The 26,081-nt window shown below is 50.1% G+C and overlaps 2 protein-coding genes across 3 annotated transcripts in view; one reads left to right on the forward strand and one right to left on the reverse strand.

The window, feature by feature from the left end:
- On the reverse strand, positions 1 to 23,555 carry LOC121476900 (translation initiation factor IF-2-like). Its single transcript, XM_041731056.1, has 4 exons — positions 23,551 to 23,555; positions 22,205 to 22,573; positions 3,064 to 3,158; positions 1 to 1,116 (listed from the first exon to the last, which is right to left on the reverse strand). Exons 1-4 carry the CDS (start codon positions 23,553 to 23,555, stop codon positions 1,106 to 1,108), a joined length of 480 nt encoding a protein of 159 aa, XP_041586990.1. The 3' UTR covers positions 1 to 1,105.
- The window catches only part of LOXL4 (lysyl oxidase like 4), a 20,874-nt gene continuing 17,487 nt past the window's right edge, over positions 22,695 to 26,081 (forward strand). For both annotated transcript variants that reach the window (XM_041741482.1, XM_041741491.1), the window contains exon 1: positions 22,695 to 22,753. The gene's annotated coding sequence lies outside the window, so the exon portion shown is untranslated. The remainder of the gene's footprint in view (positions 22,754 to 26,081) is intronic.

The raw sequence follows: 26,081 nt of genomic DNA on the forward strand, positions 1-26,081 counted from the left end.
AGGGAGCAGGGAACTAGACAGAAAACACTAACTTCTCAGGAAGTCTAGGAGAGAAGGATACTGGGCAGAAACAAGCTGACCCCAGCTGGCCTACAGAAGCCTGTAGACTTGAGTAATTTCAGGGGAAATTTCAGGAGAAGAGCTCAGAGCTCTCCAGCAATAGAGAATTTGGCCTTAGCTGCAAACTTGCCTCTAACAAGCTGTGCAACCTTGGACAAGCTGCCAAGTCTCTCTGGGTCTTGGTTTCTCCATTAATAAAATGACAGACCAGAGGTCTGCCCAGAGCAGTGGGTCTCTAGATTCTGTTTCAGCTCTGAGACTGGGTGATGTTGCTCAGATCTCCCACACTGACGGGACCACCCCTAACGACTGACTAGGAGGAGGGAAGATGGTGGCAGCCTGGGAGGAGCCATGGAGGTGGGAGCCCCGAGGGGCGTCATGGCCATTTGGAGAGCAGAGGGGACTAAAGCATAAGGAGACCTGAGGCCAGGCCAGCGCTCCCATTGTGGGCTTCTTCACACAAGCCCCACCCCGAAGATCTCAAGGAACCCCACAGAGAGGGATCACTACTTCTAGTGGCAGAAGGGAAACCCTAACTCTGCACATGATCAGGTTACACAGGCCAACCGGGGCATCGGGCTTTTTGCTCTGGGCTGGAATGGCCCCATGGCAGTGTGGTGACTGGTGACACTGGCAGCCACCCATGCCTTTGATGGATGAAGAGCAGGTGTTGAATTACAACTTCCTCGTGCCGTCGGCTTGGTAGCTGTGGGGTCTGTGTCCATGTGTGGTGGGGAAACAGGAACCACAACAGTTATTTTATCAGGGACAATTTAATCTAGAGAATTGCTTAAAGCCATACTGGATGGGAAAGAGAGTGAATAACTACAAACGCAGCCCCCCCTCCCCCAGGCAGGAGCACAGGAAGAGCGGGGGGCACCAGAATGTGCGCGCTTGGAAGCGGGGCTGCAGTGGAGGAGCGGGCAGCCGGGCATCTGCTGCCCAGCTGATGTAGCTGAGCAGGTGCAGGGAGGCTGATTCTAGAAGCATGCCGGAAAGGCTAGAAACTGGAACCAACTTCTGCTGCCGGGATGCAGGACCTTTGTTAGGGCGAGACTGACAGGAACAAGAAACAAATTAGGAAGGAGCAAGCGCCAGTTCCTTCCTCCTCTTGCCTTCTTGTCTCTTTCCAGCCTCCCCAGCCAGGGCACCAGAGTTGAATGTACAAGAATGGGGTTGGGCCGGGTGACCCTATGGGGCCGTCTGTTTGGCAGCCTTGAGGCCACGGCAGTGGGGGAGAATTCAGGGGGCCCGGAGGGGGCAGTGTGAAAACTCAGCTAAAGCTTGCTGTGGTGTGATGCCACAGCCTGTGTGCCACAGCTCCCCAGGCTTTACCACTCGGCCCAACCTCCTGCCACCAGCACCACAGCCTCCTCCTCCCACCTCCCGAGTGTGAGCAGTGGTGGGATTGGCACCCCTGTTGCCTTGCTCCCAGGTACGCTGATGCTGAGGTGCCTGTCTACACCATTTCTACACCAGCAGAGCTGGTCCCCCCTCCTGTCTTCCAGCCTCCCTTGCCCATCCTCACAGCAGTGTTGCCTGGGATCCTCTCCTGAGCCTCATCACCCTCATCTGAGGGATTGAGGCCCCCCAGAAATGGTGAAAAGGAGACGAGCCTCACGTTCAGACAGGAGCTGGCCCCACTAGAGGACCCAGCCAAGGACGATGTGTGGGCACTGGCCTCACCCTCTGCAGGCGGCCCCAGAGGCCCCCACGGGAGGCGCCCACAGCCAGGCTGCCCTTTGGAGTCTGGCCTGACGCTCAGGCTTGAGGTTTCTCTGAGCGGGGCTGCGGCTGTGCTCTGGTTGGTATGTTTTCCCCGAGACTCCGTCACACCCATATCTACATGACACCCGGCCCTTTGAGCTCCTAGCATACTTCTGAAAAGGGGAAAATCTAGGTCAGACAGTCACCATCCAAGCAAGGTTTCAAAGGACTTTCCATTCCCCAAGCCCTTCCCTTTGAACCTGGCCAAAACTTTCCTCCTAGGCTGATATTTCTTCCTCGGAATGATAGCCCGAAGGTGAAAAATGCAGGGCAGCATTCACCGCAAGTGGGTGGAGTTGTTTTTTCGTCTGATGAGTAAGCGAGGAAAAGTACTGGCGGCCCAGGCTGGCAGCCCAGTCCTGCCTGGGACCGCTCGGCTCTGTGCCAAGGCCTCGCCAGTCGCTCATGCCATGAGCTGCCACTCGGAGAACTTCCCTCGTGGAACCACAAACTGGTTAAAGTCACCACCCTGGTCTTTCCTCCTCATGCCTCCTGATGTGGCCCTCCACAGAGCTCAGGTTCAGTGATGTGTCCTGGCCGCACGGGGCTGGAGGCCAGTGCCAACACTTGTGTCACCACCCTGGGTCTCTTCCCTGTACCTTCAGGTCATTCAGGTCCACATGCCTCGGGGCCCTGGCTCAGTTGGCCAATTCAGGCTAATTCCTTTCTGGGGGACTTGCCCCAGTAGCAGATGGAGTGACCACACATTGTTCTCTCTGGGTGTATGATGCGGGGGATGGGAATGAAGGGGGGCTTTCTTCCTCTGGGACCTTAGGAAGTGGAGCGCAACTCAAAGGAATAACCGCATGGATGTCACACCTCTGCCCCCGCAGCCATCAGCTGCTCCTCAGCATCCAGAGGAAACAGGGCTTTGGAGCCTCTTGGCCAGTCCCAAAGGAGACCAGAGAAAGCCCTGGAGCCTGCTGTCCCCACCAGCCCAACTCCATGGAGAAAGGAGGCAGATAGTTGGCCGTGTGGACACTTCTTCAAGAGCTGAGGGCAGCACTGCTGTAGACAGACCCACTGCCCATCTGGATTCTGAAGCAGGGCTGTCCTACCAGTTTGGAGAGTTAAAGGGAAGATCCACAGAACGGGCCCCAGAACCACCCTCCTCCAAGTGAAGTCCCTCTTCCTGGTACTGTCAGAGTTTGATGTGTTCCAACAGAGGAAGATCCTTTGCTTTCTAGTTTTTCTTTCATTCTTGGTGTACAGTAACAAATGTATAGATTCACATACCCGTCATGGCAGTCAGGATACGGGACAGTTCCATCGCCCCCAGGACTCGTAGACATACCCTCCTTTCACCATAAAACTCGGCAACTGCTGACCTCCTGCCAATGAACAGAAATAAAAACAAAGTCCGGGAATGAATTATATGGCAAGTCAGAGTGATTGTGAGCTTCCCCCCAAAGCACCAGGTGTGTGTAAGGTTGAGAACACTTCAAGCTGAGGCTTCAGGTAGACCTGGGAACATGAACACCTGTGGGGAGAGATTGGGCTTTGTCACAGGAGAAGTGGGTCTTAGCATGGACTGAGCTGTGTGCCTGTTGGCAGGTTGCTTGGCTTTTCTGAACCATGGTTTACTGGGACTGATGCTTCCAGGTTGGATAAGGGTGTTTCGATTGTGGTGAGTATCCAAAGAAGGTCTAACTAAAGGCTTAGGTCCCAAGTGTAGCCTACCTGCAAGCCATCCTGGAGGAAAGACCTCCTCTTGAGGTATTGAGGAAAAGTTACTTTGTAGCCATGTGCAATCCGTGTTTCCCAGCTGACAAGTCTCTGGTGGTGTGAGAACAGTTCCTGGACATAAGAGTCAAGGAACAGATCTGATCCAGAGGAGAGAGCTCCACTCTGGCAAAGTGGTGAATAAATTTGAACTTTCTCTCTGGACCACCATGATGCCTCAGCTCTTCCTCGCCTCTCTAGGTTTGGACTCTTGGAATCTAAGCCTCCACTCCCCCACTCAGCAGCAGAGAGGTCCCCAGAGCAGATGATCAGAAGATCATCGTCCCCTGAGCCACTTTCTGGCTGGCTGGCCATGGACAAACCCCTCAACTTTACCAGCTTCACTTTCATCATCTGAAAATGGGGGTGACAACAGCCTCAATCATAGGGCTGCCCTAAGCATCAAATGAGCCAATACCTGTAAAGCCCTTATCATGGGCCTGGCACACACCAAGTTTTCAGGAAAGGTCATTTTGTTTGTTGCTCTGTTGTTCTTTATAGTTTTTTAAATTCAAGGAAGGATGCTGGACCTCAGTTCCCAAAACTTTCTCCCAGTTCTGGTGTTGGTTAAAAAAAAGTAGGTCCTACTTGAGCATTCTGGAAATCTAAAGTGAGGCAAAACTGATTTCCTGGAAACAAGGTCTACCCTGGAAAAAGGGCCAGTGCTGGCCTCATTTTTTCCACTGGACCCGAAATGATGTTAGCATCAGTTTTGTTGATTGTAGACCAGAAATTCTCAAGCTCCTCCTCACAGGTGGAAGGAGTCAAGTCAAGGGCTTCTGGAGCTGTACAGAGAGCCAGAGAAGCCTGGGTCCTCATCCTGCCTGCAGATCTGTCACTCATACCCTCTCAGGCCCACAGTCAATCTCCAAATTCATATTTTAAGTCATGGAGGTTTTTTCCTGGTCTTGGCCACATGCAGCGAGGGGACGCTCGATCCCCTCCAACTCGTAAATGTACAAGCAGACTCCATTTTGCCTCAACAGGTACCTGAAAACTGCATAATAAAATGGATTGTTGTAAAGCAGCCCACATTTTCCCAGAGGCCCGGGGTTGTAATTGGTGGTTACTGGTCTGATCAGCGGTGACTTAACAGCAAATTTATACCAACAACAACGTCATAAAAGCAAATACTGTATGTCTCTGTAATCGCTTACAATACTCCAGCTCTGCTCCAAGTCCTATAAAATGGGCATAAATATACTGAACACTTTATTACATGAAGGGAACCAATGGCCTATATGCAATATATGTGCAGCTATAAAAAACACAACCATGTCATAAATTTGAACTAAAACCAATATTCCAAACTTAATGGACATCAATTAAATATTTAATTAATGCCCATTTTCCCCACTCGCTTTGAATTCCAAATGAATTTGGGAAGGATGATTTGGGGAGTTCAGGTCTCTTTTAAAAACCACCCAGGGAAATCTGCATGGTTACTTTTGTCCCTTAATATATGAAGGTCCTAGAGGAGACAGCAGCAGCAAACTTCACGAGTGAGTGAGTGAGTGAGAGGCAGTTGTTAAGAATGGTGTTAACCCCACAGAAGAGCCAAAGGGCTGCCCCCACCACATGCCCCCGGCCTCCTCCACTTCTGAAGAAGAAGCTGATCCGCCTAGTCACCCTGCGGGGCCCGTGGCCCAGCCACCTGACCACCGAGCTAAGGGAAGAAAGTGGTTTTATGGAGTTGCCACAGGAGTGCTGCAAGGGACCACTGGTGTCAGAATGGTGTCGAACGCAGAAGTCTGGGCCTCACCCTGAAGGCCCACTACACCGTGTCTGGGACAGGGCCTAGGAACCTGCATCTCAACCCGCCCTTTGGCAACTCCGCTGCACACCAGTGTTTGAGAATCCCTCCACAGGGGTCACTCTCATCTCACCCCACTCCTGGCCACACAGACCCCCACTGCCGCCCCCTCGACAGCAAACCTGGGTGTGAGGGCCCTCCTCATGGCCATTCCGTCACTACTCTGCCTTCCCTGCAGGCCACTGCTGTCATTCATTGGGGGTGCATCTTTCTCGACCTTTTTAAAAATGCATTTGCATGCCCACCTACCATTTGAAGTTCTTCTCATTTACACAAATGGCATCATGCTACCGTATTGATATAGAACTTGCTTTTTTCACTTTTCAAAATGCCAGGCAACCACTTCATGTCAGTGCCTACAGAGCTGCCTCATTGTTTCTCTCTCTCTCTCTCTCTCTCTCTCTCTCTCTCTCTCTCTCTCGCCTGCGCGCCTCGCATTGCATAACAAGGCTCTGCCACGGGCTATTTCGTTACTCTCCTGCTGAGGAACGTGTAAGTGGCCCCCCTCCCTCCTTCTGGTCACTAGCCAGGTTTCTTTGCACAAGCCTTGGGTTCATTCATACTCTTTCTATTGATGGGCACTTGCAGGCCTAGGAAAGGAAGGAAGCCAAGGCTCTGAGGATCGCTCCCGGCAAGGAGCGCAGCACTTCAATGAAAATCTTCCAATGACAACCAGGACCTTACTTAGCTCATACATTACCTTTTCTCACTAACTTGCCTACGCCTTAATGGAGGGTCCTTATCACTTGAGACCAGGAATAACCCCCAGGTGTGCTCCCATTTGTGCTACCACATTGCTCTTCCTAGCTGGCCATTTGATGGTGCCATTCCCCTACTAAGCCTGTGGGATGGGCTGCAGCGTCTGGTCCTCACCTTCCCAGCATTATCCCCTTATGGGGCCCTTCCACTGACCTGCTCCAACCCACCCGGAGTCTCCCCTCTCTCAGTCCCATGCGGGAGGTTGTTGGGGGATGCCTTCCCACCCAGTGTGCATCCCCCTGGATAACCTACCTGCTCCTCACATCCTACACGCGGCTCCCTCTTCCAGAAGACCCCCTCACATTACTCCCTCCAGCCTTTGCACTCCCCCTAAACACTCGCACATGTCCCCTCCTGTTGGGTTCCTGGCTCCAAGTAGTGCTACAGCCAGCAGCCTGCATGCCTCCTCTGCCCAGCTGGATCGCCAGCTCCTCAGGCCCGCGGTTGCCCCTGCGCTGTGGACATTAGAGGCCCTAATCCAAGGCTCCTCGGCCAGCGAGCGTGGACTACAAGGATGCAGGTGCCTACCCCCTTCTTGCCTTCACGTGCTCCCTGCGTGATGTAGAGCTTGCTGCGTTTTCTCCACAAGTCAACATGACACTCCTAGCTGACTGCTAGAACTAGCTGTGCCGAGGCCTCGGAATGTCTGAAACAGGACATAAAACCTGTCCTGGTCCCAGCGTCTGTGTTCTCTGATTCAGCCTCTCTCAGCTGTGGGTTCTGTGGGCTCTCAGCCTGCTGGGTCAGCCTCCCCCAGGTACTGGGCTAGCCCAGAACGCATTCATCAATGAATGAGGAGGCCCTCACTCCCTGAGGGCAGTATTCCCACCTTGGGGTACCCAGGCTTTTGCTCAGATGGAATGGCGGCCCCACCAGAGTTTCTGATTCAGAAGGTCTGGGTTGGAGCCTGATAACTGGTACTTCTAGTAAGTACCAAAAAAGTGTTGAAGCTGCTGCTCTGGAGAACACACTTTTAGAACCACTGCCTTAAACAGTGTTGGAACCAGTTCCTGCTGCCCTGATTTTGGGAGAGATGAGTCTGAGGGGAATCCCAGTTTACTTTATGTCCATCACCAAACTTGTTCTCTTTTTGCAGCTGTTTATATACAGCTGACAGGGAAGGTTCCTGTCAGGGCTGGTGGCCGGCAGCCTGGCTAAGGGTAGGAGGGCAGCTTTGCAGGATTGTGACAGGAGGTGCTACAATTGACCACCAGCAGCAGAATCACCTTAGCTTGAATCTCCCTCCTCTTCCCTGGCACAGGCTATATATCCCCTTTATTTCTGTGCTTTGTGTCCTTGGGAGGGTCACAGGCCACTTTGCAAATCTGATGAAAGCCATGGGTGCCTGCCCCTAGAAAAGCATATATACAGACAATTTTGCATTTGGGGGAGACATCATAGATGCTTCCCAGAGCCCACCATGGATCTCAGGTCAAGGACTCTGCTCTAACTCAGTGATTCCTAACTTTAATAAGATGTCACCTGGGAACTTAAAAAATATAGATGCCCAGAAACACCATAGCCGCCACCACCACCACCACCACCACCACCACCACCACCACCACCGCCACCACAGAGATTCTGATGCAATCTGTCTGGAGTAGGATGGAGGCTCAAGTGTTTTTTCAGGTGTGGCCAAGTTGAAAACACTGCAATTTGCCTCCTTGCCTTCGACCAGCCCTTCCTCCCCTTTCCATTCTGCCTATACCCTTCTTAAGGCCCTTCTGCTTAGTGAGGCCCTGGGGCCAGTCCTGAGCCCCTCTTGTTTGCTATGATGATTATGGGTTGGATGAGATGGCTTGGTGTCTGCGCAGGGTCACCTCTCTTCAATTATCATCCTTACAAGGGTTCATGGTCAATCTCTAGGCTGTAACCGTATCTTCTCTGAGAGGGCATCTGGAGCAGTCAACCCCATCCTTCCCACCTGGGAACAGCCGTATGGCCCATTAACCGGGCAGCTCCTTCCCACTTAGATTCAAATCAGCACTAGAAGGAGCTGCTATTCTATCCTGTCTTCAGAAACAATTAAGATGAAAAAGTATCTCAAGCAACCACATGGAAAGGTCGGCTCAGCACAGGGTGTTCACGTGCCTATGAGAATCACAGTGGCAGGGGTAGCATCCCAGGAGGGTACTTTAAGACTTCCAAGATGCAGGACTCCATAATCAATACTTGGAGACAGCATAGGCGATTGTAAATTGATTAACTGAAGCGCTTAAATAGAACAATCACAGTCTAATTATCGCTTATCACTGACTCGAGGTATACTCTGAAGTTATTAAAAAAAAAATCTGTGGTTTCTCTCTCCTCCTTCTGAGGAACCTAGCAGGAAGAAGTAGAGATTGGGGATGGGGAATCAGGGGGAGAAGAGGAACAGTGAGCCAGCTTTTGTCCCTTGCCTAGGCAGCTGGGGTTTCTGTCTGCCCAGAATCCTTTCCCCTTTGTGGTACCAGCACTTCAACATTCCTTTTGAGGAATTAATCCTCCCATTCCGGGATGCCTTGGTTCCACTTCCAAACTTCCTACTTCTCACCCCCACCTCCTCATCCCTTAGCATCATCTGCCCCAGTCAGACCTTCACTGGTTGAATTTCAACTTGATGGGATATGACCTGAGGCCACTTTACTGGCAGAAACTTGAATCCCCTGTCCTTTAGTTCTGGCTACTAACCAGGTCCCCTGCACTGTTAGCCTGCTATCAGCCTGGATTATTCAGCTTTTCCTGTATCCTTGCAATAAATTCTCTTTTTCTGTTTTTTGTTTTTGTTTTTGTTTAAATTAGCCAAAGTTGGTATCCATTGTTTCTAGGTAACACACACTAACTAACTTATCCAAGTCACCCCAAAGGGTCCTACTAGGAGAGATCTGAAGTGTGATGGATAAAAAGCCATATCCTGTGTCTTCTATGAGGGCAGGGTGGGGGCACGCAAGCCACACCAGGGCTATCCTGAGTGTAGGCACCGTGCAGGTCAGGGCCAAATTGAACGGGTACAAATACTGTAGGTATGGCCAAGTTCAGTCATATCAGGGGTGAGGGTCATGAAGTCAACAAACAGTGGAATGGCTGCTTTCCAGCAATCAGAGGTGACAACAGCAATGGGACAGCTGCTCCATCTTTGCAGAGCTTGGTCCTCTCACAGCAAAAATTTCCATCTGTGCTACTGTTATGGTTTCCTGCAGTTGCCGCAACAAATTACTATAAAACATGGCTTAAAACAACAGAAATGTATTACCTCAAAATCTGGAGACCAGAGGTCTGATATCAAGGTGTTGGTAGGGCCATGCTCCCTCTGAAGGCTTCAGGGGAGAGTCCTTTCTCAATTTTTCCAGTTTCTGGTAGTTTCAGGAGTTTCCTAACTTCTAGCAATATAACTCCAGTCTCCAATTTCATTTTTAGGTGGTCTTTTTTCCTGTGTTCATGTGTCTCAACTCTCCCTCTCCTTTCCTTTATAAAGACATTAGTCATTGGATTTGGGAGCCACCCTAAATCTAAGATGATCTCATTTCTATGTCCTAAATTGCATTTGCAAACACCCTTCTTCCAGACAAGGTCACCTTCATAGATCCTGGGAGTTAGAACTTGGACATATTGCATTTGGGGCCACTATTCAACGTACCACAGCTGGTATCTAAGAATGGCATCCAGCCCTGCCTACCCCTACCCTCCATCAGAAAGCAGTCTGAATCCCATGGGAGAGTCAACACTGGGGGAAGTCTGGTTGATGAAGAAGCCAGCAAAGTTAGAATCAGTCAGGAGCAACCTAGACATAATGGTTAGGAGTATGCCATAGGTCAGAATATACCGTAGGCCAAAGATTATAGGATTAGTTGTCAATACACCTAGATTCCATATTCACAGCATGGTAATATAGCAGATGCTTCTTATGCACCATGCCACATCCCCACAAGGTGGTTAATGCCCCAAAGGTAACCTCCACAATTGAGGACACAATTGGAGAAAGAGTAAGAGTTGATAAATAAATGCCCTAAATGTAAGAAGACTCCAGAAAGTAGAGAGAAGAAGGCAAGCCAGCTAGGGACTTTGGAAACCAAGGAATGACATGACATTGAGTTCCTTGAGTTTTCTTTTTGCCTCATATATCCCAGACTTGTTACTGAAGAAGCCAACAGCTTGGCAGCACCAACAGACACAGACCACAAAAGCCCCAGCAAAAGCCAACTCTCTCAGCCAAAGGATCAGGAAGCCTATCTAGACAGAAAACTTAGACAATGACTGCTCTACTTCAGGAAATACCATAGAAAAAACCTCACTGTGGCACCATTCCCCCACAACCTGAGAAACACACACATGCACCCACATCAGCAAAAGCCAAGTAAAGAGTCCAGATTTCTACCCTTACCAGGCTGTAACAAATACCTAATCCCCACCCAGACACAGGGTGGTATAATAACAGAAGGTTGAGCAGGGAGCTGAGACTTGCATCTCTACTGAGTGGAGGCGTGTTAGGAAATCTTCAGGGAAAAAAAAAAGAAAGAAAATATAAAGAAAAGCCAAAAAAAATTTAGAACAGAAAAATACAATAATATTTTCAGCCATTACTTCTTCAAGTATTTTTTCAATCCTGCCTTCATTTTCCTCTGCTTCTAGGACTCCAATGACATGAATGATGAATATTAGATCTTTCATTATTGTCCTGCAGTTCCCTGAGGCTTCATTAACTCTTCTTCTTCTTTCTTTAATTCAATTTTTCTTTATGTTGTTCAGATTAGGTCATTTCTATTTTTCTATCTTGAATCCACGGATTCTTTCCTCTGTCGTCTCCATTTTGTTCTTGAGTTCACTCACTGAGATTTTAAATTGAAGAAGTAATGGCTGAAAATGTTCCAGATTTAGCAGAATGAGTAAACCTATAAATTCAAGAAGATGAACAAACTCCAAACAGGATAAACCCAAACAAATTCATACTGAGATACATCATAGTCAGACTTCTGAAAACCAAAGGCAGAAAAATCTTGAAAGCAGAGAAAGAAAAATGTCCTTACCTATAGGGGAAAAACAGTTTGAATGACAACGGATTCATCATCAGAAACTAAGGAAGCCCAAAATAAATGACACATTTTCAAAAAAGAAAAGAAATGAAAGAAAAGAACTGTCAAGACAGAATTTTATATCCAGCAAGAAAAATTCTTCATGAATGAAAGGGTAATCAAGCCCTTCTCAGATGAAAAAAAAAAAACTAAGAATTTGTTGTTAGGAAGTCTATCCTAAAAGAATGGCCAGCAATTCTCTAAAAAACAGAGAGAAATGATCAAAAGAAAGCATTTTGAAATATCAGGAGGGAAGAAAGAAAAACAGAAAAATAAAAGATGGCTAAATACCTACTTTCTTCTGTTTTTGAGTTTTCTAAGCTATGTTTGACAGTTGAAGCAAAATCTATTAACACTGACTTGTATGATTATAAATTTATGTAAAGGGAATATTTAAGACAAGTATATTATAATTGGGAGAGGATAAAAAGACAAAGGGAGATAAGGTTGCTACTGGGAAAATAGTAATAACAGTAGACTTAAAAATTATATGTTTAATGTAATACCTAAAGCAATCACTAAAAAATGGTACACAAAGAGATATTCCCTAAAACATCATATAGATTAGGGGTGCCTGGGTGACTCAGTTGGTTAAGCCATCTGCCTTCTGCTCAGGTCATGATCTTGGGATGCTGGCATCAAGCCCCGAGTCTGGCCTCTTCTCCCTCTCCCTCTGCCCCTACTCTCAGATTGAGCTCTCTTGCTGTCTCTCAAATGAATAAATAAAATCTTTTTTAAAACCACTATAGATTAATCAAAATGGAATTCTAAAAAAATGTTGTAGTAGCCCACAGCAAGGCAGGGAAAAGAAAGGGAGAAACAAATAAATGAAAAAAATTCCAGACCAAACAGAAAAGAAAAAACAAAATGACAGACTTAAGTACTTAATTGCATTAAATGGGAATGGTCTAAATACACCAATTAAAAGGTAGAGATTGATAGAGTGGATTTAAAAACATGACCCAACCACATTCTGTCTATAAGAAACTCATTTCAAATATAATGACATAGGCAGTTGGAAGGAAAGGATAGGGAAAAAAAGATACCACTCAAGAATTAACCAAAAGAAGGCAGGGGACACCTGGGTGATTCAGTCTGTTGAGCATCTGCCTTTGGCTTGGGTCATGATCCCAAGGTCCTGGGATAGAGTCCCACATCGGGATCCCTGCTTAGTGGGAAGTCTGCTGCTCCTTCTGTCTCTGCCTCTCTCTCTATCTCTCATGAATAAATTAATAAAACCTAAAAAAAAAAAAAAGAAGGCAGGAGTGGTGGCTATATTAATATCAGATAAAGTATAAGTGTTGAACAAAGATAATGACCAGAAACAGAGATAGGGGTTATATAATAATAAAAGGACCAATCCACCCAAAAAAGGAATCCTTAAATAAGCGTGTACAAACAACAGAGCTATAGATGTGTGAAACAAAAACCGAAAGAAAAAATATTATTTTTATAATCTACAATTATAGTTGTTGACTTCGACATTTCTCTTTTGACAACTGATGGAACAATCAGAAAATCAGTAGGATATAAAATTCAACACCACCATCAGTCAACAGAATCTCACTGACATTTATAAAATACTGTACCCAATAACAACAGGATATACATTCTTTTCAAGTGTCCCTGGAACATATACCAAGATAGATCATATCCTGGGCCACAAAACAAACCTCAACAAATTTTTAAAAATTTAAATCATACAGAGTGTGTTATCTGACCATAATAGAATCAAATAGAAACTAATAATAGAAATAAAACTGGAAAATCACCAAATACTTGGAAAACTGAATAACACACTTCTAACTAACTCATAGGTCACAGAAGTCTCAAGGGAAACAAACAAACAAAAAATACACTGACTTAAGTGAAAATGAAAATATAACATATCAAAACTTGTGAGACAGAATTAAAGCAGTGCTAAGAGGAAAACTTATAGCATTAATGCTTATATTAGAAAAGAGTAAAGCCTCAAATCAAAAAACTAATTTCCTACCTCAAGAAACTAGGAAAAGAACAAGATAAACACAAATCAGAAGAAGGAAATAATATGGATAAGAGCAGAAACTGAAAACAGAAAAACAATGGAGAAAATTGATGAAATAAAAAGTTGGTTCTTTCAAAAGACTAATAAAATTGATAATCTTCTAGCAAGAAAATGACAAGTAAAAAGTTTTTTATTACAAATTACCGATATCAGGAATAATCAGGGAATATAACACCTATAGACATACATCCTGTCAGATATCAAAAGAATAATAAGAGAATACTGTGAACAACTCTACACAAATAACTTTGACAACATAGGTGAATTGGACCTCCAGGTAACATCTTATTTAATGATGAAAGGTTGAATGCTTTTCCCTTAATATTGGAAACAATCCAAGACAAAAATATCCAATATTGGGGGTACCATAAAATGCAATAGGACAAGAAAAAGAAACAAAAGCATCCAGACTGTAAAGGGTGAAATAAAACTGTCCCTATTCACAGATGACTTACTTTTCTATGAAGAAAATCCCAAGGAGTATATAAACTACTAGAAGTGAGTTTAGCAACTTCTCAGGACACAAAGTCAATGAGTAAAAAATTATTGTATTTTTATTTACTAGTGATGATCAATTGAAAATTTAAAATGTTTAAGTGCCATTATAATATTAGCAAAATGTGAAATACTTAGGCATAAATCCAACATATATGTCATATTTGAGAACTTTAGGTCAAAAATTACAAATCATCAATTAAAGAAATCAATGAGAAATGGAAAACCATATTGTGTTTGTGTATTAGAAGGCACAGTTATCTTAAAATATCACTTCTCAAACAGATGTAGAAATTTAGTGCAATTCCAATCAAAATTCTGGTGGGCTCTTTGGTAGACAAGCTGATTCTAAAATGTACGTAGAAAGACGAAGTAACTAGAATAAAACAAAACAATTTTGAAAAAGAACAAAGTTGGAGGACTCATACTAATGATATAAGACTTAATATAAAGCTATAACAACATAGGTGAAAAGGTAGGCTGTAGGCCAGTGAAACAGACCAGACTTCAGGTGACACAGCACGGAACCATGGGGAGGGGGTGTCTTGGGGTGGGGAAAGGCATTCTCCTCACTTTGGAGGGAAGGTGGCACCGTTCTATGCCATGAGAGGTGGCCGCTTTAGAAGCATCAAGAGCTAGCCCCTCTGGCTTGGATCTCAGCTTTTTTCTCAGTGAGCACTAGCCAAGAGTACTTGAAAATTTTTCAAGAAGCTTCTCAGGTAATGAACATCAATGGTGGGGGAGGGGAGGGTGCAAAGCTGGGAAAGAAGATTAAGGAAGACACTACAATTTAACCCTAGTTTATAGCCTCAATTATGAGTTCATGTTGACCATCTGCTGAAAACTCCTAGATGTGAACTGGGTGAGAATTTGGTTGAAGGCAGGGGCAGAGGGTGCTGGAAGTGCTCCCTAAATAATAGAGACAAGAACCTAGAAAATGTGACCTTTCCCATTAGTATGACTCCAGTAGCACAAAGAGCCTGGGAAACTTGGATTATATTTACTTTTCTAGATTTCTTTAAGTGGCTACATAAATAGTAGGTGCTCAATAAACATCTGTGGAATGAACAAGTAAATGAATGATCTTATCTACACAGATTCCACGGGTTGATGTAATTCATGTAATTTGTATAATGATATAAATATAATCCATGACTTAGGTGACTTACACTGAGGGTAGGAACTGGGTCTTTATCTCTTTGTGTCTCCACCAATTGTAGCAAAGTGTTCTCTGTACAAATATGACGGATCCCTGCCCAATATTTAGGACAAGATATCACCTTGACTTGAATGAGATGAATTCACCCTTTAGCTCTGGTTTACAAATCCCTGCCAAAGGCACAAGGCACTGCACCAAGTTCCTGTCACACCACCTCACCATAGTGACAGTAATTCAGAGCGCTGGTGGGCAGAAGCGTATGCTCATTAATTGCTAATGAGGAGAGGAAATTATTTCCCCTAAGAAGTTAAGTTTCTGCTGATATCTTGGTGGAATTCCTTTTCCCCTACTTTGTTTACTAGCTCTCAATGCTAAAAGGAGACATCGTTTATCTACATTTTTTTCTGGATAGTTCAGTCACACTTTAGAGGTCAGGCTGTCCTAAGAAAAGTGGTTTTCAGTTAATGGCTAGGAAATGAAGCTTTTCTTGTCCTTTCTGGGCAGTTTCCTTTGTGAACAAATTAACAACCTTGTATCTATTTAACTCTTCTTGGGCTTCAGGTATCCAGAATGGTCCAGGATGAAAAATTATCCTGCAACTCAAGATGTACTGTGAATTATGAAAGGCAGGACCAGCTCCAGGAAGAAGAGGGCCTTTGGAACCAGCTCTGGGCCCCTTCTGCCTGCCCAGAGCTGGTGGGCATCAATGACACCTGTTGGCCAACTGGTCTCCCGGAAGATCTCAGACTTCAGGCTGATGTTCACAATGGCATAGATTTTGTGGTATTGAATAGATGGTGAAATTCCTGTCACGCAGGAAGATCCTGTCAGAATCTCGATGTTGACCTGACTTCCACTCCTGGCCCAATAGTGAGGAATCCCTCCACCACCACCTTGATAATGTTCCTTAAGGATGCAGAGGTCCTTGTAGAACTCTACATAGGACAGAAGATATGGCATGAAGGGATTGTAAATCCATTTGAGAATAACTGGGATGTAGAAGACTGTGATCCCCCAAAACTTGGCCCATCATATTTGGAGGAGCTTCCTTATAACACAAGAGGACCCCAAGAGGGCTGAGCCCACCAGGCATGTCTGGGACTCTAAGGAAAAAGGCATCCATAAAAAGGCTCTAGACTCTGTCAGTGCAAACATTTTCCAAGAGTATTATCTAGAGAATTGGTTCTCAAGTGTTAGCAGGCATAAGAATTATCTGGAGAATGTGTTAAAATACAGATGCTAGGGCCCATCCCCAGAGTTTCTGGAGGTAAGGCCTGATAACTGGCATTTCTAATGGGTTCCCAGAGGATGCCGATGTCGCTGGTCTGGGACCACAATCCAAGAACTGCTGGGCTGAAGTGTGAGATTGCCAGGCCAGCCTCCTGCTCTGTCTGCTGTCATCTGAGTCAGCCCATCAATCAGCCTTGCCTTCTCGTGGGGTTTGTCTTTCTTCCCTGCACCCCCGACCCTCACTCCTGGTGTGGCTTTTAATGCCAATGGCTCCTCACCTCACCTTCAGGATTCTGGCCTTGGTCTTGACTCAGCCCCTGCTTCATCCAGGGACTTACCCTGACCTCTGTCCCTGCGGGTTTCCACCCCCACCCTCCGGGGGCAGGCCAGGTCCTGGGAGTGCTCCACCCAGGCAGTTCCTTGCTGCCCCCTCCTGGTTCCTGGAAGTGGAGCATTGGTTACAGGAAAATTAACCCTTTGGAGCCTGTCAGTCCTAGCTTTCGAGAAAACTAATTCCTCACAAGGAACCTTGACAATATTTGCAAAGTTCTAGATCAACAAACTCAGATGCAAGAGAATACAGAACTGGCTTTAGGTCACATGTCCTTAATTGACAGCTCTGTTCCCGGAACTCGTATTTCCCACTGACTGCCATAATTAAGCCCAGAGGTCATTCAAAAACGTTGACCCTGTTGATCAGAGGCAAGGAGTGGCCCCTAACCCTTAGGCCTGCAGTTTGGCTCTGTCCCCAAATTGGCTAACAATATTCCTGAAGAGGCTAAGAGAAGGCGAGACCCTGGGCTAGGGGAGGTGTTGCATGGGCTTCAAGGTTCCCAGGATAGCCCACTGAGGCCTACTGCCCTCAGCCAGCACAAGAAACTGGGAAAAGCAATGCAGTTACTTTATTTGTTGTTTTTTAAAATTCCAGCGTGGAATAAGAAATGTTTTTTAATTTAACTTGTCTGGTGTTGCCTGGGGACAAAGGGGTTCAATTATAGGCGGGTGAGAAGGGCAGCACAGACTTCTGGGAGCTTCCGAGGGGGCCTGGGAGGCTTCTGGGCTGTGGCACTGAGTCTTCATCCTGTCTCATTTCCTCCAGAACTTATGAATTTAATTTACCTGAATAGAAGTGTGTCCCAGCATCACCAGTGTTAGTTACTGGGACAGGGAGAGTAGGGGTTTGCAGGTGGCACTGAGGGGGAAGAGAGGATGGAAGATATTCTCAGGAGACTAGAGGAGGCCTGGGTAGGGGAAGTTTGGGCAGGGGCCTGTGACTGAGAGTGGGAGGCAGGGAGAGAAAGGAAGGGAGTGAGCCGGGCGGGAGGCCCTGGAGGGCGGGGAGGGGGGGAACTGATGATGGGGAGAATGCTGGTTGATGACCGTCCTCAGGCGAGGACTTCAATATGACAAGCAGGGTAATGAGGTGCGAGCTTGTGTCTGGGGGAGCGGGGGCTGGAACAGGCTGAGGGCAGAGGCGCATGTTAAGCTATTGGTATCCAATCAAACTGAACGTTCAAACGTCTGTGGGAACTCAGGGCCTTTGAGCTGGGGATCCCAGGGGCAGAGGTGGACATGGGGGAGTTTAAGTCAGGTTCTCTGGCTTTCAGCAGCTTATGGTTTACTAAAATCCTCCCTATCTACCTCCAGAACACCCCTTCCCAGCACCCCCACCCCCCACCAAAGGTATAAATCTGTGAAGAGTTAAATACTGGCTCAAGACAACACCAGCGAAGATAAAAAAATTCCTAAAAGTTTCAGTGCCCCCCACCTGCTAAAGTGAGGTGAGGCCCTACCTGGCTCTGGGGCTGCCTGGCCCACAGCGCCTCTAAACACCACTCCAGTGACTCGGCTCCCCACCTCTCCCCCACCTGTAAGCCACATTCCCATCTCCATGTGGTGCCTCCTGGCCCCCCCACCCATACACCTGGGTGGCCATCTTCAGACCTGGGCATTGCTCCCTGCTCTGGCCATCCACGCATCAGAGGGCATCCCTGGGGCCCTTGGCCAACTGCACCCTCCCCCACAGGGCACAGAGTTCACAGGGCCAAGGGGATGTGCCCACTGGAGCCCCCATCCCACCTCCAAAAGAAGCTCAAGGAGTGCCTTGCCCAAGAAGCCAAGCCTGCTTCCAGCCCTTCCTCCCGAATGCAGACTGCACCTCCAGACTGTGCACCCAGGGCCCAGGGCGGCCAAAGGGCAGCTGCTGGGGGGATCTGGACAGAGCCTCCTGTGCACGTGTTCCTGTCACAGCAGAAGGTCCCTCGCTGTGTGGGATGGAGCAGAAGGTGGGAGAGGAAGGGGATGGGTCACATTGGGCTCAGGGTCAGAGGTAGATACCTCCCATAATAACATGTTTCATACAGAACTCTAAGGAGTAGAAAGTTCTGGATTCAAATCTGGCTTCTAGGTCTTTCCAAAGGCATTACTTGTCAAGGCAGGAAGATAGACCATGTTTTATTTAACAATGACTTAGGTTTGATTTTTAACTCTTAGATGTATGACATGAGGCCCTCTGATGCATGCCAGGCTCTGCCAAGGTTGAGGTGAGCCTGTCCAACTCCAAACACTTCGAGGGCAAGTTTTCTGAAGCTTTCAGAAGAATAGGGGGGAAGTTGACATCGCATATTGCAAAACAAAACTTCCTAAAATTTCTCTTTAACAGCTCTGTCTTCCCCAAAAATGTCCTCTCCTTACTGTAGCCAGCTCATTTCTCTCTCTCTGCAGGAACCATCTCCCAAGCCAGCCTCTCCCTGGCGGTCCATCCCTGCTAGATCCACCTCCTCGCCTCCCCACCCCAAGACTTCTCAAAATCCCCTCTGCTCCCACCCCTCCCATTGGAACAAAAGCCTTGTACGCTGGTTAAACAGCTCTCAGCAAAGGAAAAGCCTGTCCTGCGTGGGACCAGTCAGTTCCCCTCCCTAAGTCCTGCCACCTGTCATCCCAGTCAACTGTCCCATCACCGCCACATCTGTGAGTCAGCTCCCATCAGGCTGGTGCATAACCGAGGGCAGCGATCGTGTCTGCTTTAGCTCTGTGACTCCTCTGGGACCTGATACTTTGAGAGCATTCATGTAAGCTTTCATGGGCAAATTAGTAGAGGAGCTGGGATCAGACTGAGGCCTCAAGGACAGATAGAATAGAAGAAATGAAGTCAGAAGTGGAAAGAAGGACAGGGAACAGGAGGAACAGCAGTGGATTCTCCATATCCTACAGGCAACAGTGAGCCACTGAGGATTCTAGAGCTAAGGCATGACAAGTCAATCTGCTCACTGAAGTCAGCAACAGGCAGGATGTAGGAAGAGAGGAGAGCAGTTTGGCCCTTGGATGTCAAAGGGCAGGCGTACAAAGTCAGGACAAGAAGATGCAGGGGGCTGTACCTATCCTGGGCTAGGCCAAAGGACTTGCCTGGCCACACAGTTCAGACAGTCAGAACAAGAACTCAGATCCCCCGATTCCTAAACTGTACAGTTGCCTCCCTAATGAGTCTCAAAAGAGGTGGGTCTGGACTGAGCCCTGGAGGCCATCGAAGAGGAAAGCTTGCCCAGCAGCCCTGGAACCGTGTACTCTAGCCAGGTCCCTGTCCCACTCCCTACCAACATCCCGGGACACAGCTTTCTGCAGGAGAGCTTGGCCTTTCCATTTGGAAGGAAAGCACAGGCCCTGATTTAGGTGGGTTTCCCCATGGGAAAGAGACTCGTCTTAGCTACTTTTCAACCTCTCGACTCCTCACCATGGGAGGGGCGGGCAAGATGGTAATACATATGCCCTGGTCCTGGGGGACTGGAGGAAAGAGATGGGACAACTCTTTGGGACACCTGCCCAGCACTCCAGGGCTTCCAAGCACTATACATGACCACTCCACTTTCCCATCTCTCTACTTAGTGAATTTGCAGAGTAGTGGGAGAGACAGACCCACAATCAGCCAACAGATGAGGCATTGTCATCATTATAACAGCTAGCAGGTCAAGCCATCCTTCAAGGCACTTCTTCCTTGAAGCCTTCAATCCTCAGACTCTACCTGCACCCCCAACCTCCCCGCCCCTGCTCTGTAACGGGGAGCGCAGAGCACAGAGCAAACTATGCTTCAGTTCACCACTTGCTACTCTCTGCAGATAATGGCTGTGTGGTTCTGACCAAATCACTTAACCTCTCTGTGCCCCAGTTTCATCATCTGTAAAGGAGAGTGATGACAGTGTTGTCCATGGGGATTTTAAGAGGATTACATGAGCAACTGCTCCACACCTGCTGGCTGTTACGATGGTGAGAATGAATGCCTTGTCTGTTGGCTGATTGTGAGTCTGTCTCCCCCACCACCCGGCAGGCTCCTTGAGGACAGGGATCACATCTGGCTTGTTTGTGTCCCCCCTTGTGTGAAGCCCAGCCCTATGTCTTACTAGTGGTGGGATTTTCTCCACTGCTCCACTGAGTGGCCATCTCCTCACCCTTAAATTTGATTGCTGTGGGGGTCAAATGGGACAGTTCAGTTCATCTCAATAAGCTCTGACTTGATGGAGACGGCCTGCTACCTCCTTCGTGCCTGTGCTCACAGCCACAGCCAGAGCCAAGGACCTCTCGATATACAGGTCGGTGTCCTCCTCGACTCTAGGGGTCCCTGGAACTTCTATTTACTCTAAACGCAGATTCTATCACAGGGCTTGGTGTATGGCAAGTGCTCAGTATATGCCAGCAGATTGAATAAATGGGCCTGCTTCGTGTGGGTCCTTGAGCTAGCTTCACTTCTGAGAAAGAGCCTTACAGTGACCCCCCACCTCTGCCCCCGGGGAGATTCCTCCTTCCACTGCTCCCTGGCCTCAGCCTCTGCCCAGAGTCTTGTAGGTCAACGGACTTCCGGGCAACACATCCATTCATTCCCTGGGCTCTAGCCCGGCCAGCCGCTAGCCTCCGGGGTATTTTTAGTTCTGGGTGGGTGATTGGCAGCAGGTGGAGCCCAGGTTTTCCGGGCCCTCCGTGTTGTTCCTGGCTCAGCATAAGAAGTGGCTGGGAATGGGGAGGGGGCTGAGGCATACCTGGCACCCTAGCCCACAGCTGCCTCATTGTCCCCAGGGGTGGGGCCAGGCTGCTGCGCTGCCACTGACCCAAGGCTGGGAGCATTCTTTCCTGTTGATTCATGCAGGGAATGCTTTGGGCCCTGATGGGGCGGGGCGGGGGCACTGGGGGGACATCTGGGACATGAGCGGCCAGGGGTGGACAGTAGTCCTCCCACAGCCGGGTCACTGTGACCTGGCTATCACCCAAGGGTCAGAAAGGTCCACCTTGCCATCCTAGCTAGCCCTTATCACCTTGTGCCTTGTGCCTTGTGCTAGTGTTTGCTTACACATCTGCCTCGGCCACCAGACTGGGAAACCCCCCTCCCGCCCCCGCAGCGTCTAGCACTCCAGCACCCTGTCTAGCAAGGAGAAAATCAATAAAGATTTGCTGAATGAATGAGCCTTTGGAAGGACATTCAGGCAAGGCTGGGGAAAGAGGAGGAACCAGGCTGTACTGATCTGGACCTAGGGAGGAAGCTGGAAGGCTGGAACTCTATCCATTTTACAGATGGGGACACTGAGGCCCTGGGAGGAACCAGGACTATGGGGAAGAATTTGGTAGAATGGGGCTGGGATTCGGGTGCCTAGGAGTTCAGCTGCGCTGATGGGCCTCCCCTCTTTCAAGGTTTTCTACTTTTGTTTTATTACACAGTCCACCCCACCCCACCCTCTACGCATACCCTCCCCCCATTGGCCTGTCAAGGGCCAGGACTGCCTCATTCAACTCCGTAAGGAGTTGTAGAGAAGGATTTAAGTTCATCCATTTACGGTTTATTACTTGGGGGGGGGGGAGCAAGTCGCGTCTCTTGGGGCTCAATGTTCCCAACTGTGCAATGGGCAGACCAGAGATCTCGCGCCCACCAAGTGCTCAATACATTTCCAGGGACCAGGCAACGTCGAGGGCCGCCTGTTGCCGCAAACAGCGCACCTGCACCACCATCCCGACCTCGACCGGTTTGAAGCGAGCCCCCCACGGCCCTCTGGCCGCCCCCGCCCCCAAGGGAGCCTGATGGCCCCGTGACCGTGGGGCGCTCCCGCTCCCGCTCCCGCTCATACCGTGCGCTGGGCACTGACACCTCCCGGGGCTCGCTGAAGGGGAGGACCCCGGGGGCGAGGGTGGGCACGGCCCCGGCTTCGGCTTCGCAGGACGGACGCTGCGCGAGGGACGGGACCCCCGAGGCCGCGGGCACCGCAGGCAGACGCCGCCCCCCGCGGGACTCCGGTCCTGCCCCAGCGCCCCCGCCCAGCGCGCCCGGCTCCCCTGGCCCCTGGCAAACGGCTGCCCCCGCGGCCCCAGGGCTCCCGCGGCGGGGGGGGGAGGCGGGAGGCGGGACGGGCACCGGCCGGCGGGGGCGGGGGCGCAGGGCCGAGGGGGCCGAGCGCGGCCCGGCGCCCGCCTCGACCGGGTCCGCCCGGGGGCGGGGCCTGCGGGGCCTCCTCCGCGGGCGGCGGGGTGGGGGGCGCCCGCGGCCGCCGCGGGATAAAAGGGCCCCAGGGCGCCCCGGGAGGCCCGCCAGCGCTGCTCGCCCCGGCGTCCGGCCCTGCGCCCCCGCCCGCCCCCGCCACCGCCACCGCCACCGCCACCGCCCGTCCGCGCTCCCGCTGGTGAGCCCCCGCCGGCCGGCCCGGTCTTCCCCGCTGTCCTGTCTGCCTCACTGCTGTCTCTCCCCGAGGGCCCTGAAGGGGGGGGGGGGGCTGGGGGCGCTGGGGTCCCCGGACAGCTGGCCTCGCCTCCGGGTCGCTCACCAACCTGCTTCCAGTGGAAGTGACCAAATTAGGGAGCTTGGCCCAAGGCCCGCCCGGGGTGGCCGGCCCTGGCCTGGGGTGCCTGCGTGTCTTGTTTGTGAACACGCTGCGTGTAACCGTTTCTCTGCGCTCCCACCCAGGCAGGAGGCAAGGGCAAGGGCAAGGTGGGTTCACATGTCACTCTTGGGACTTGAGGGGCCAAGAGGCAGGGTGGAGCCAGGCTCTCCAACTAAAAAAACCGGAGCTGATTATGCTGGGGGGTGGGGGGGGCTGGTGGCAGAGGACCAGGGGTGGGCAGAGGGCTTCCACCTGGACAGGTCCTGTGCCCGGCCAGGTAGGGCTCAGAGCCACTTGCTGGCACCATTTCAGGTCACCATAATTAGTGGTTCCAGGGAGGGACCCCATCACCCAAAGAGCTAGAAAGAAGGGGCTGATGCCGGGGCTGGTGCCCACGAGGGCAGTACCCCTCACCCCCATGCTCTCTCCTGAATACCCTCGGGCATTTCCAGCCCTCCCAAGGGGGGGCGGGCAGGTCAGGCCAGGTGCCAGAGTCCCCTGGTAGCACCTGAACAGGTGACTCTCTGCGTCAAGCTGGCAGGGTCCTGGATCTGTCACTTGGTTGCACTCAGTGCTGGCACCAGCCCCAGTGCCCTCACACCATGGCTGGGTCATCCATCAGCCAGCAGCAGGGTGGAATTTCATTCATCCCCCTGCCTCTCCCTTCATCCTTCCCCTCCTCCTCCAGCGTTCATCTCTCCCATGGCTCAGAGCCTGGCTTGTAGAGCAGGGCTACCTGGCTTTGAATCCTGGCTGGGCCGGTTATCTAGCTCCTCTGGGCCTCAGCTTCTCACCTATAAAGTGGAGATAAGTACTCTGCAAGTAGTTTTAAATGTATTATAATAAGTATTATTATTAAAAACCCCTCCCCCACCTTCCTTCCCATACCCTGTCCCCTTCTCCTTCACTTGGAAAGAGAACTGCCACTTTTGAGGCTGCTTCCTTCTCTAAGGGAGGCTTCTCAGCCAGTGGGCTTGCCCATGCTGGGCACTGGTGGAACAGTTCCGGGGAGACGCTGTGGAGGCTGGATGTGGAGACAGCGAGCAAACACCAAGTGCTACGGAGGTGGGACCCCCGGAGGACTTGGTGGCGGGGTAGATCTAAGCTCGATGTTGGAAGACCTGTAGGAATTTACCAACCTGAGACAGAGGGAAAGGGTACTCCAGGTAGAAGGAGGAGTGAGAGCAAAGGCTTGGGATGTGGAAGGAGAGAATGGACAGATACATTTGGGGAATGGTGGGAAGGCAAGTGTGGGGTGAGCAGAAGCTACAGAGGGCCCTTTAGTGGCAGGCAGGCTGGGAAGAGGCCTCCCCACATCGACTCTCCACTTCTGCTGCCGCCCATCCACTCCTTGGGCAGCTCTCACAGCAAGGAGCTGTCCTCAGCCAGGTCCCAGGGTCCTGCAGTGGAAGCCCACCCCAGCCTCCAGGCAGGCCCAGGACTATGCACAGCCTCTAATGAGAGCTCTGTGGTCCTATGGGACATCAGCCACGCGCCATACGGCAGACCTGTCCAGGCCACCCTACAGCCCATCACAGCATGTCATAGATAGCTGGACCCCTAGGGCCACCCCCTCATTTTATAGGTGTTGCACCTGAGTCTCAGAGAGAGGAAAGCCCCTGACTCAAGTCACATAACAATTTGGTGGCAGAGCGAAGAGCATCCTGACTGACAGGGGCAAGGGCGGGGGCACAGAGTCATCTCTCAGGGCTGACTCAATGTGACCACTGGGTCCTAACAGCTGGAGGGCCCTGAACCCAGTCCTTCCTACCTCTCTTGTCATCTGGGGAAGGTCCCTACCAATAGTGACTTCGATTTGGCTCAGTCCTCAGCTGTCCAGCTCATCCTTCAGGGGGCACAGAGGAGGGAATGGCACATCCGGACAGCAGAGAACACACTGCTCACAGTGACAGCCAGGCAGGAGCCCCCACAGGCTCCAGAGCGGAGAGTCACATAAAGAAAACAGTGTTTAAGTCTGGAAAGGAAGTGCAGGAGGGATCACGATGGGAAAAGACTTAGCGGTGAGGATGGGGGAAGGCAGCACTCGGCCCCAGGGAGGAGAAGGAGGAGAACCTGGCTCAGAGGGAAAAGCGGCAAATCTGGAGGATGTCACAAAGAAGGGTGCTGGGGACTTGTGGCTGAGTTCGGATGTAGCCTCCGTTCCTTCTTTATCCAAGAGTGGCTGTTCCAGCTGCCGTTAGTAGTGGTTAACTCAGTGGAGAGCTGCTCTTCTCGAGCTCAGCATGCGTCCGTTCATCTAAGCTCCACAAGAATCCTATGGGGTAGGTGCTATTTATTATCCCCATTTCACAGAGGCTCAACGGTGGCGCTGAGCTATGAAATCACCTGCCCAAGGCTACCCAGAAACTCATTGTTGGAAGTGGGTTGTGGACCAGGCAGTCTGACTCCCAGTCTGTACCCTTAAGTACGTGCAGTGCCACCTTGCAGCCATGCAACCTTGAGTATTTACAGGGCACCCCTGTACCTGTCTGGCACTATTCTGGGCACTGGGGACATGACACAGAGCCGCTGTCCCTGTGGAGCACCCATTCTGAGGCCATCTAGTGTACTTCTAGGAGCACACTCCACCCAGCCCTGGGCTCACCAAAGCGGGAGGATTGGTGGCCAGAGGGAATGGGGCTGTGTGCAGGAAGGAGTAAGGACTGACTCCCAGCCAAGTACCAGTCTGTGGGAAAGGGCATAGCAGGAGGCCCTGGGAGACCCTCCCTCTGGAGACTAACCAGCTATGCAATCCCCCAGGGCCAGCTTTGGCCATGGAAGAGGGTGTCTCCCCAGAATGAGCTCTCTTAAGACTCAAGCATGGAGCAGGAAGTCAGGGACTCAACTTTCTCCACCATGTCCCAGGCGGGCCTCGACTCCTGGTGCAGGGCCTGGTGCCAGAGGAGCTTCAGCATTGGTGGCTGCAGACGCTCTGGCAGCCCTCTCCCTCACTGGCAATGACACTCTCCCCCATCCTGTTCCCAGAGCCAAGGCTGCAAATGTACGAGGGGGAAAAGACCAACGCTTAACCTCATCCCCTCTGAGGACCCAAGGTGCATGTGATCACAACCTCCTGGAGACAAGAGCCCTCTGTCTGGTGTATGGTCACTGCCTAAAGCCCCCGATGACC

The sequence above is a fragment of the Vulpes lagopus genome, chromosome 2 (genome assembly GCF_018345385.1).
Source record: "Vulpes lagopus strain Blue_001 chromosome 2, ASM1834538v1, whole genome shotgun sequence".
Lineage (NCBI taxonomy): Eukaryota > Metazoa > Chordata > Mammalia > Carnivora > Canidae > Vulpes > Vulpes lagopus.

Excerpts from the sequence above, each read along its gene's own strand:
- LOC121476900 (XM_041731056.1), bottom strand. Across the intron at positions 3,159-22,204 it reads GTGTCAGTGCCCAGCGCACG|GAGGTCAGCAGTTGCCGAGT; the intron begins GTATGAGCGGGA and ends GTTCATTGGCAG.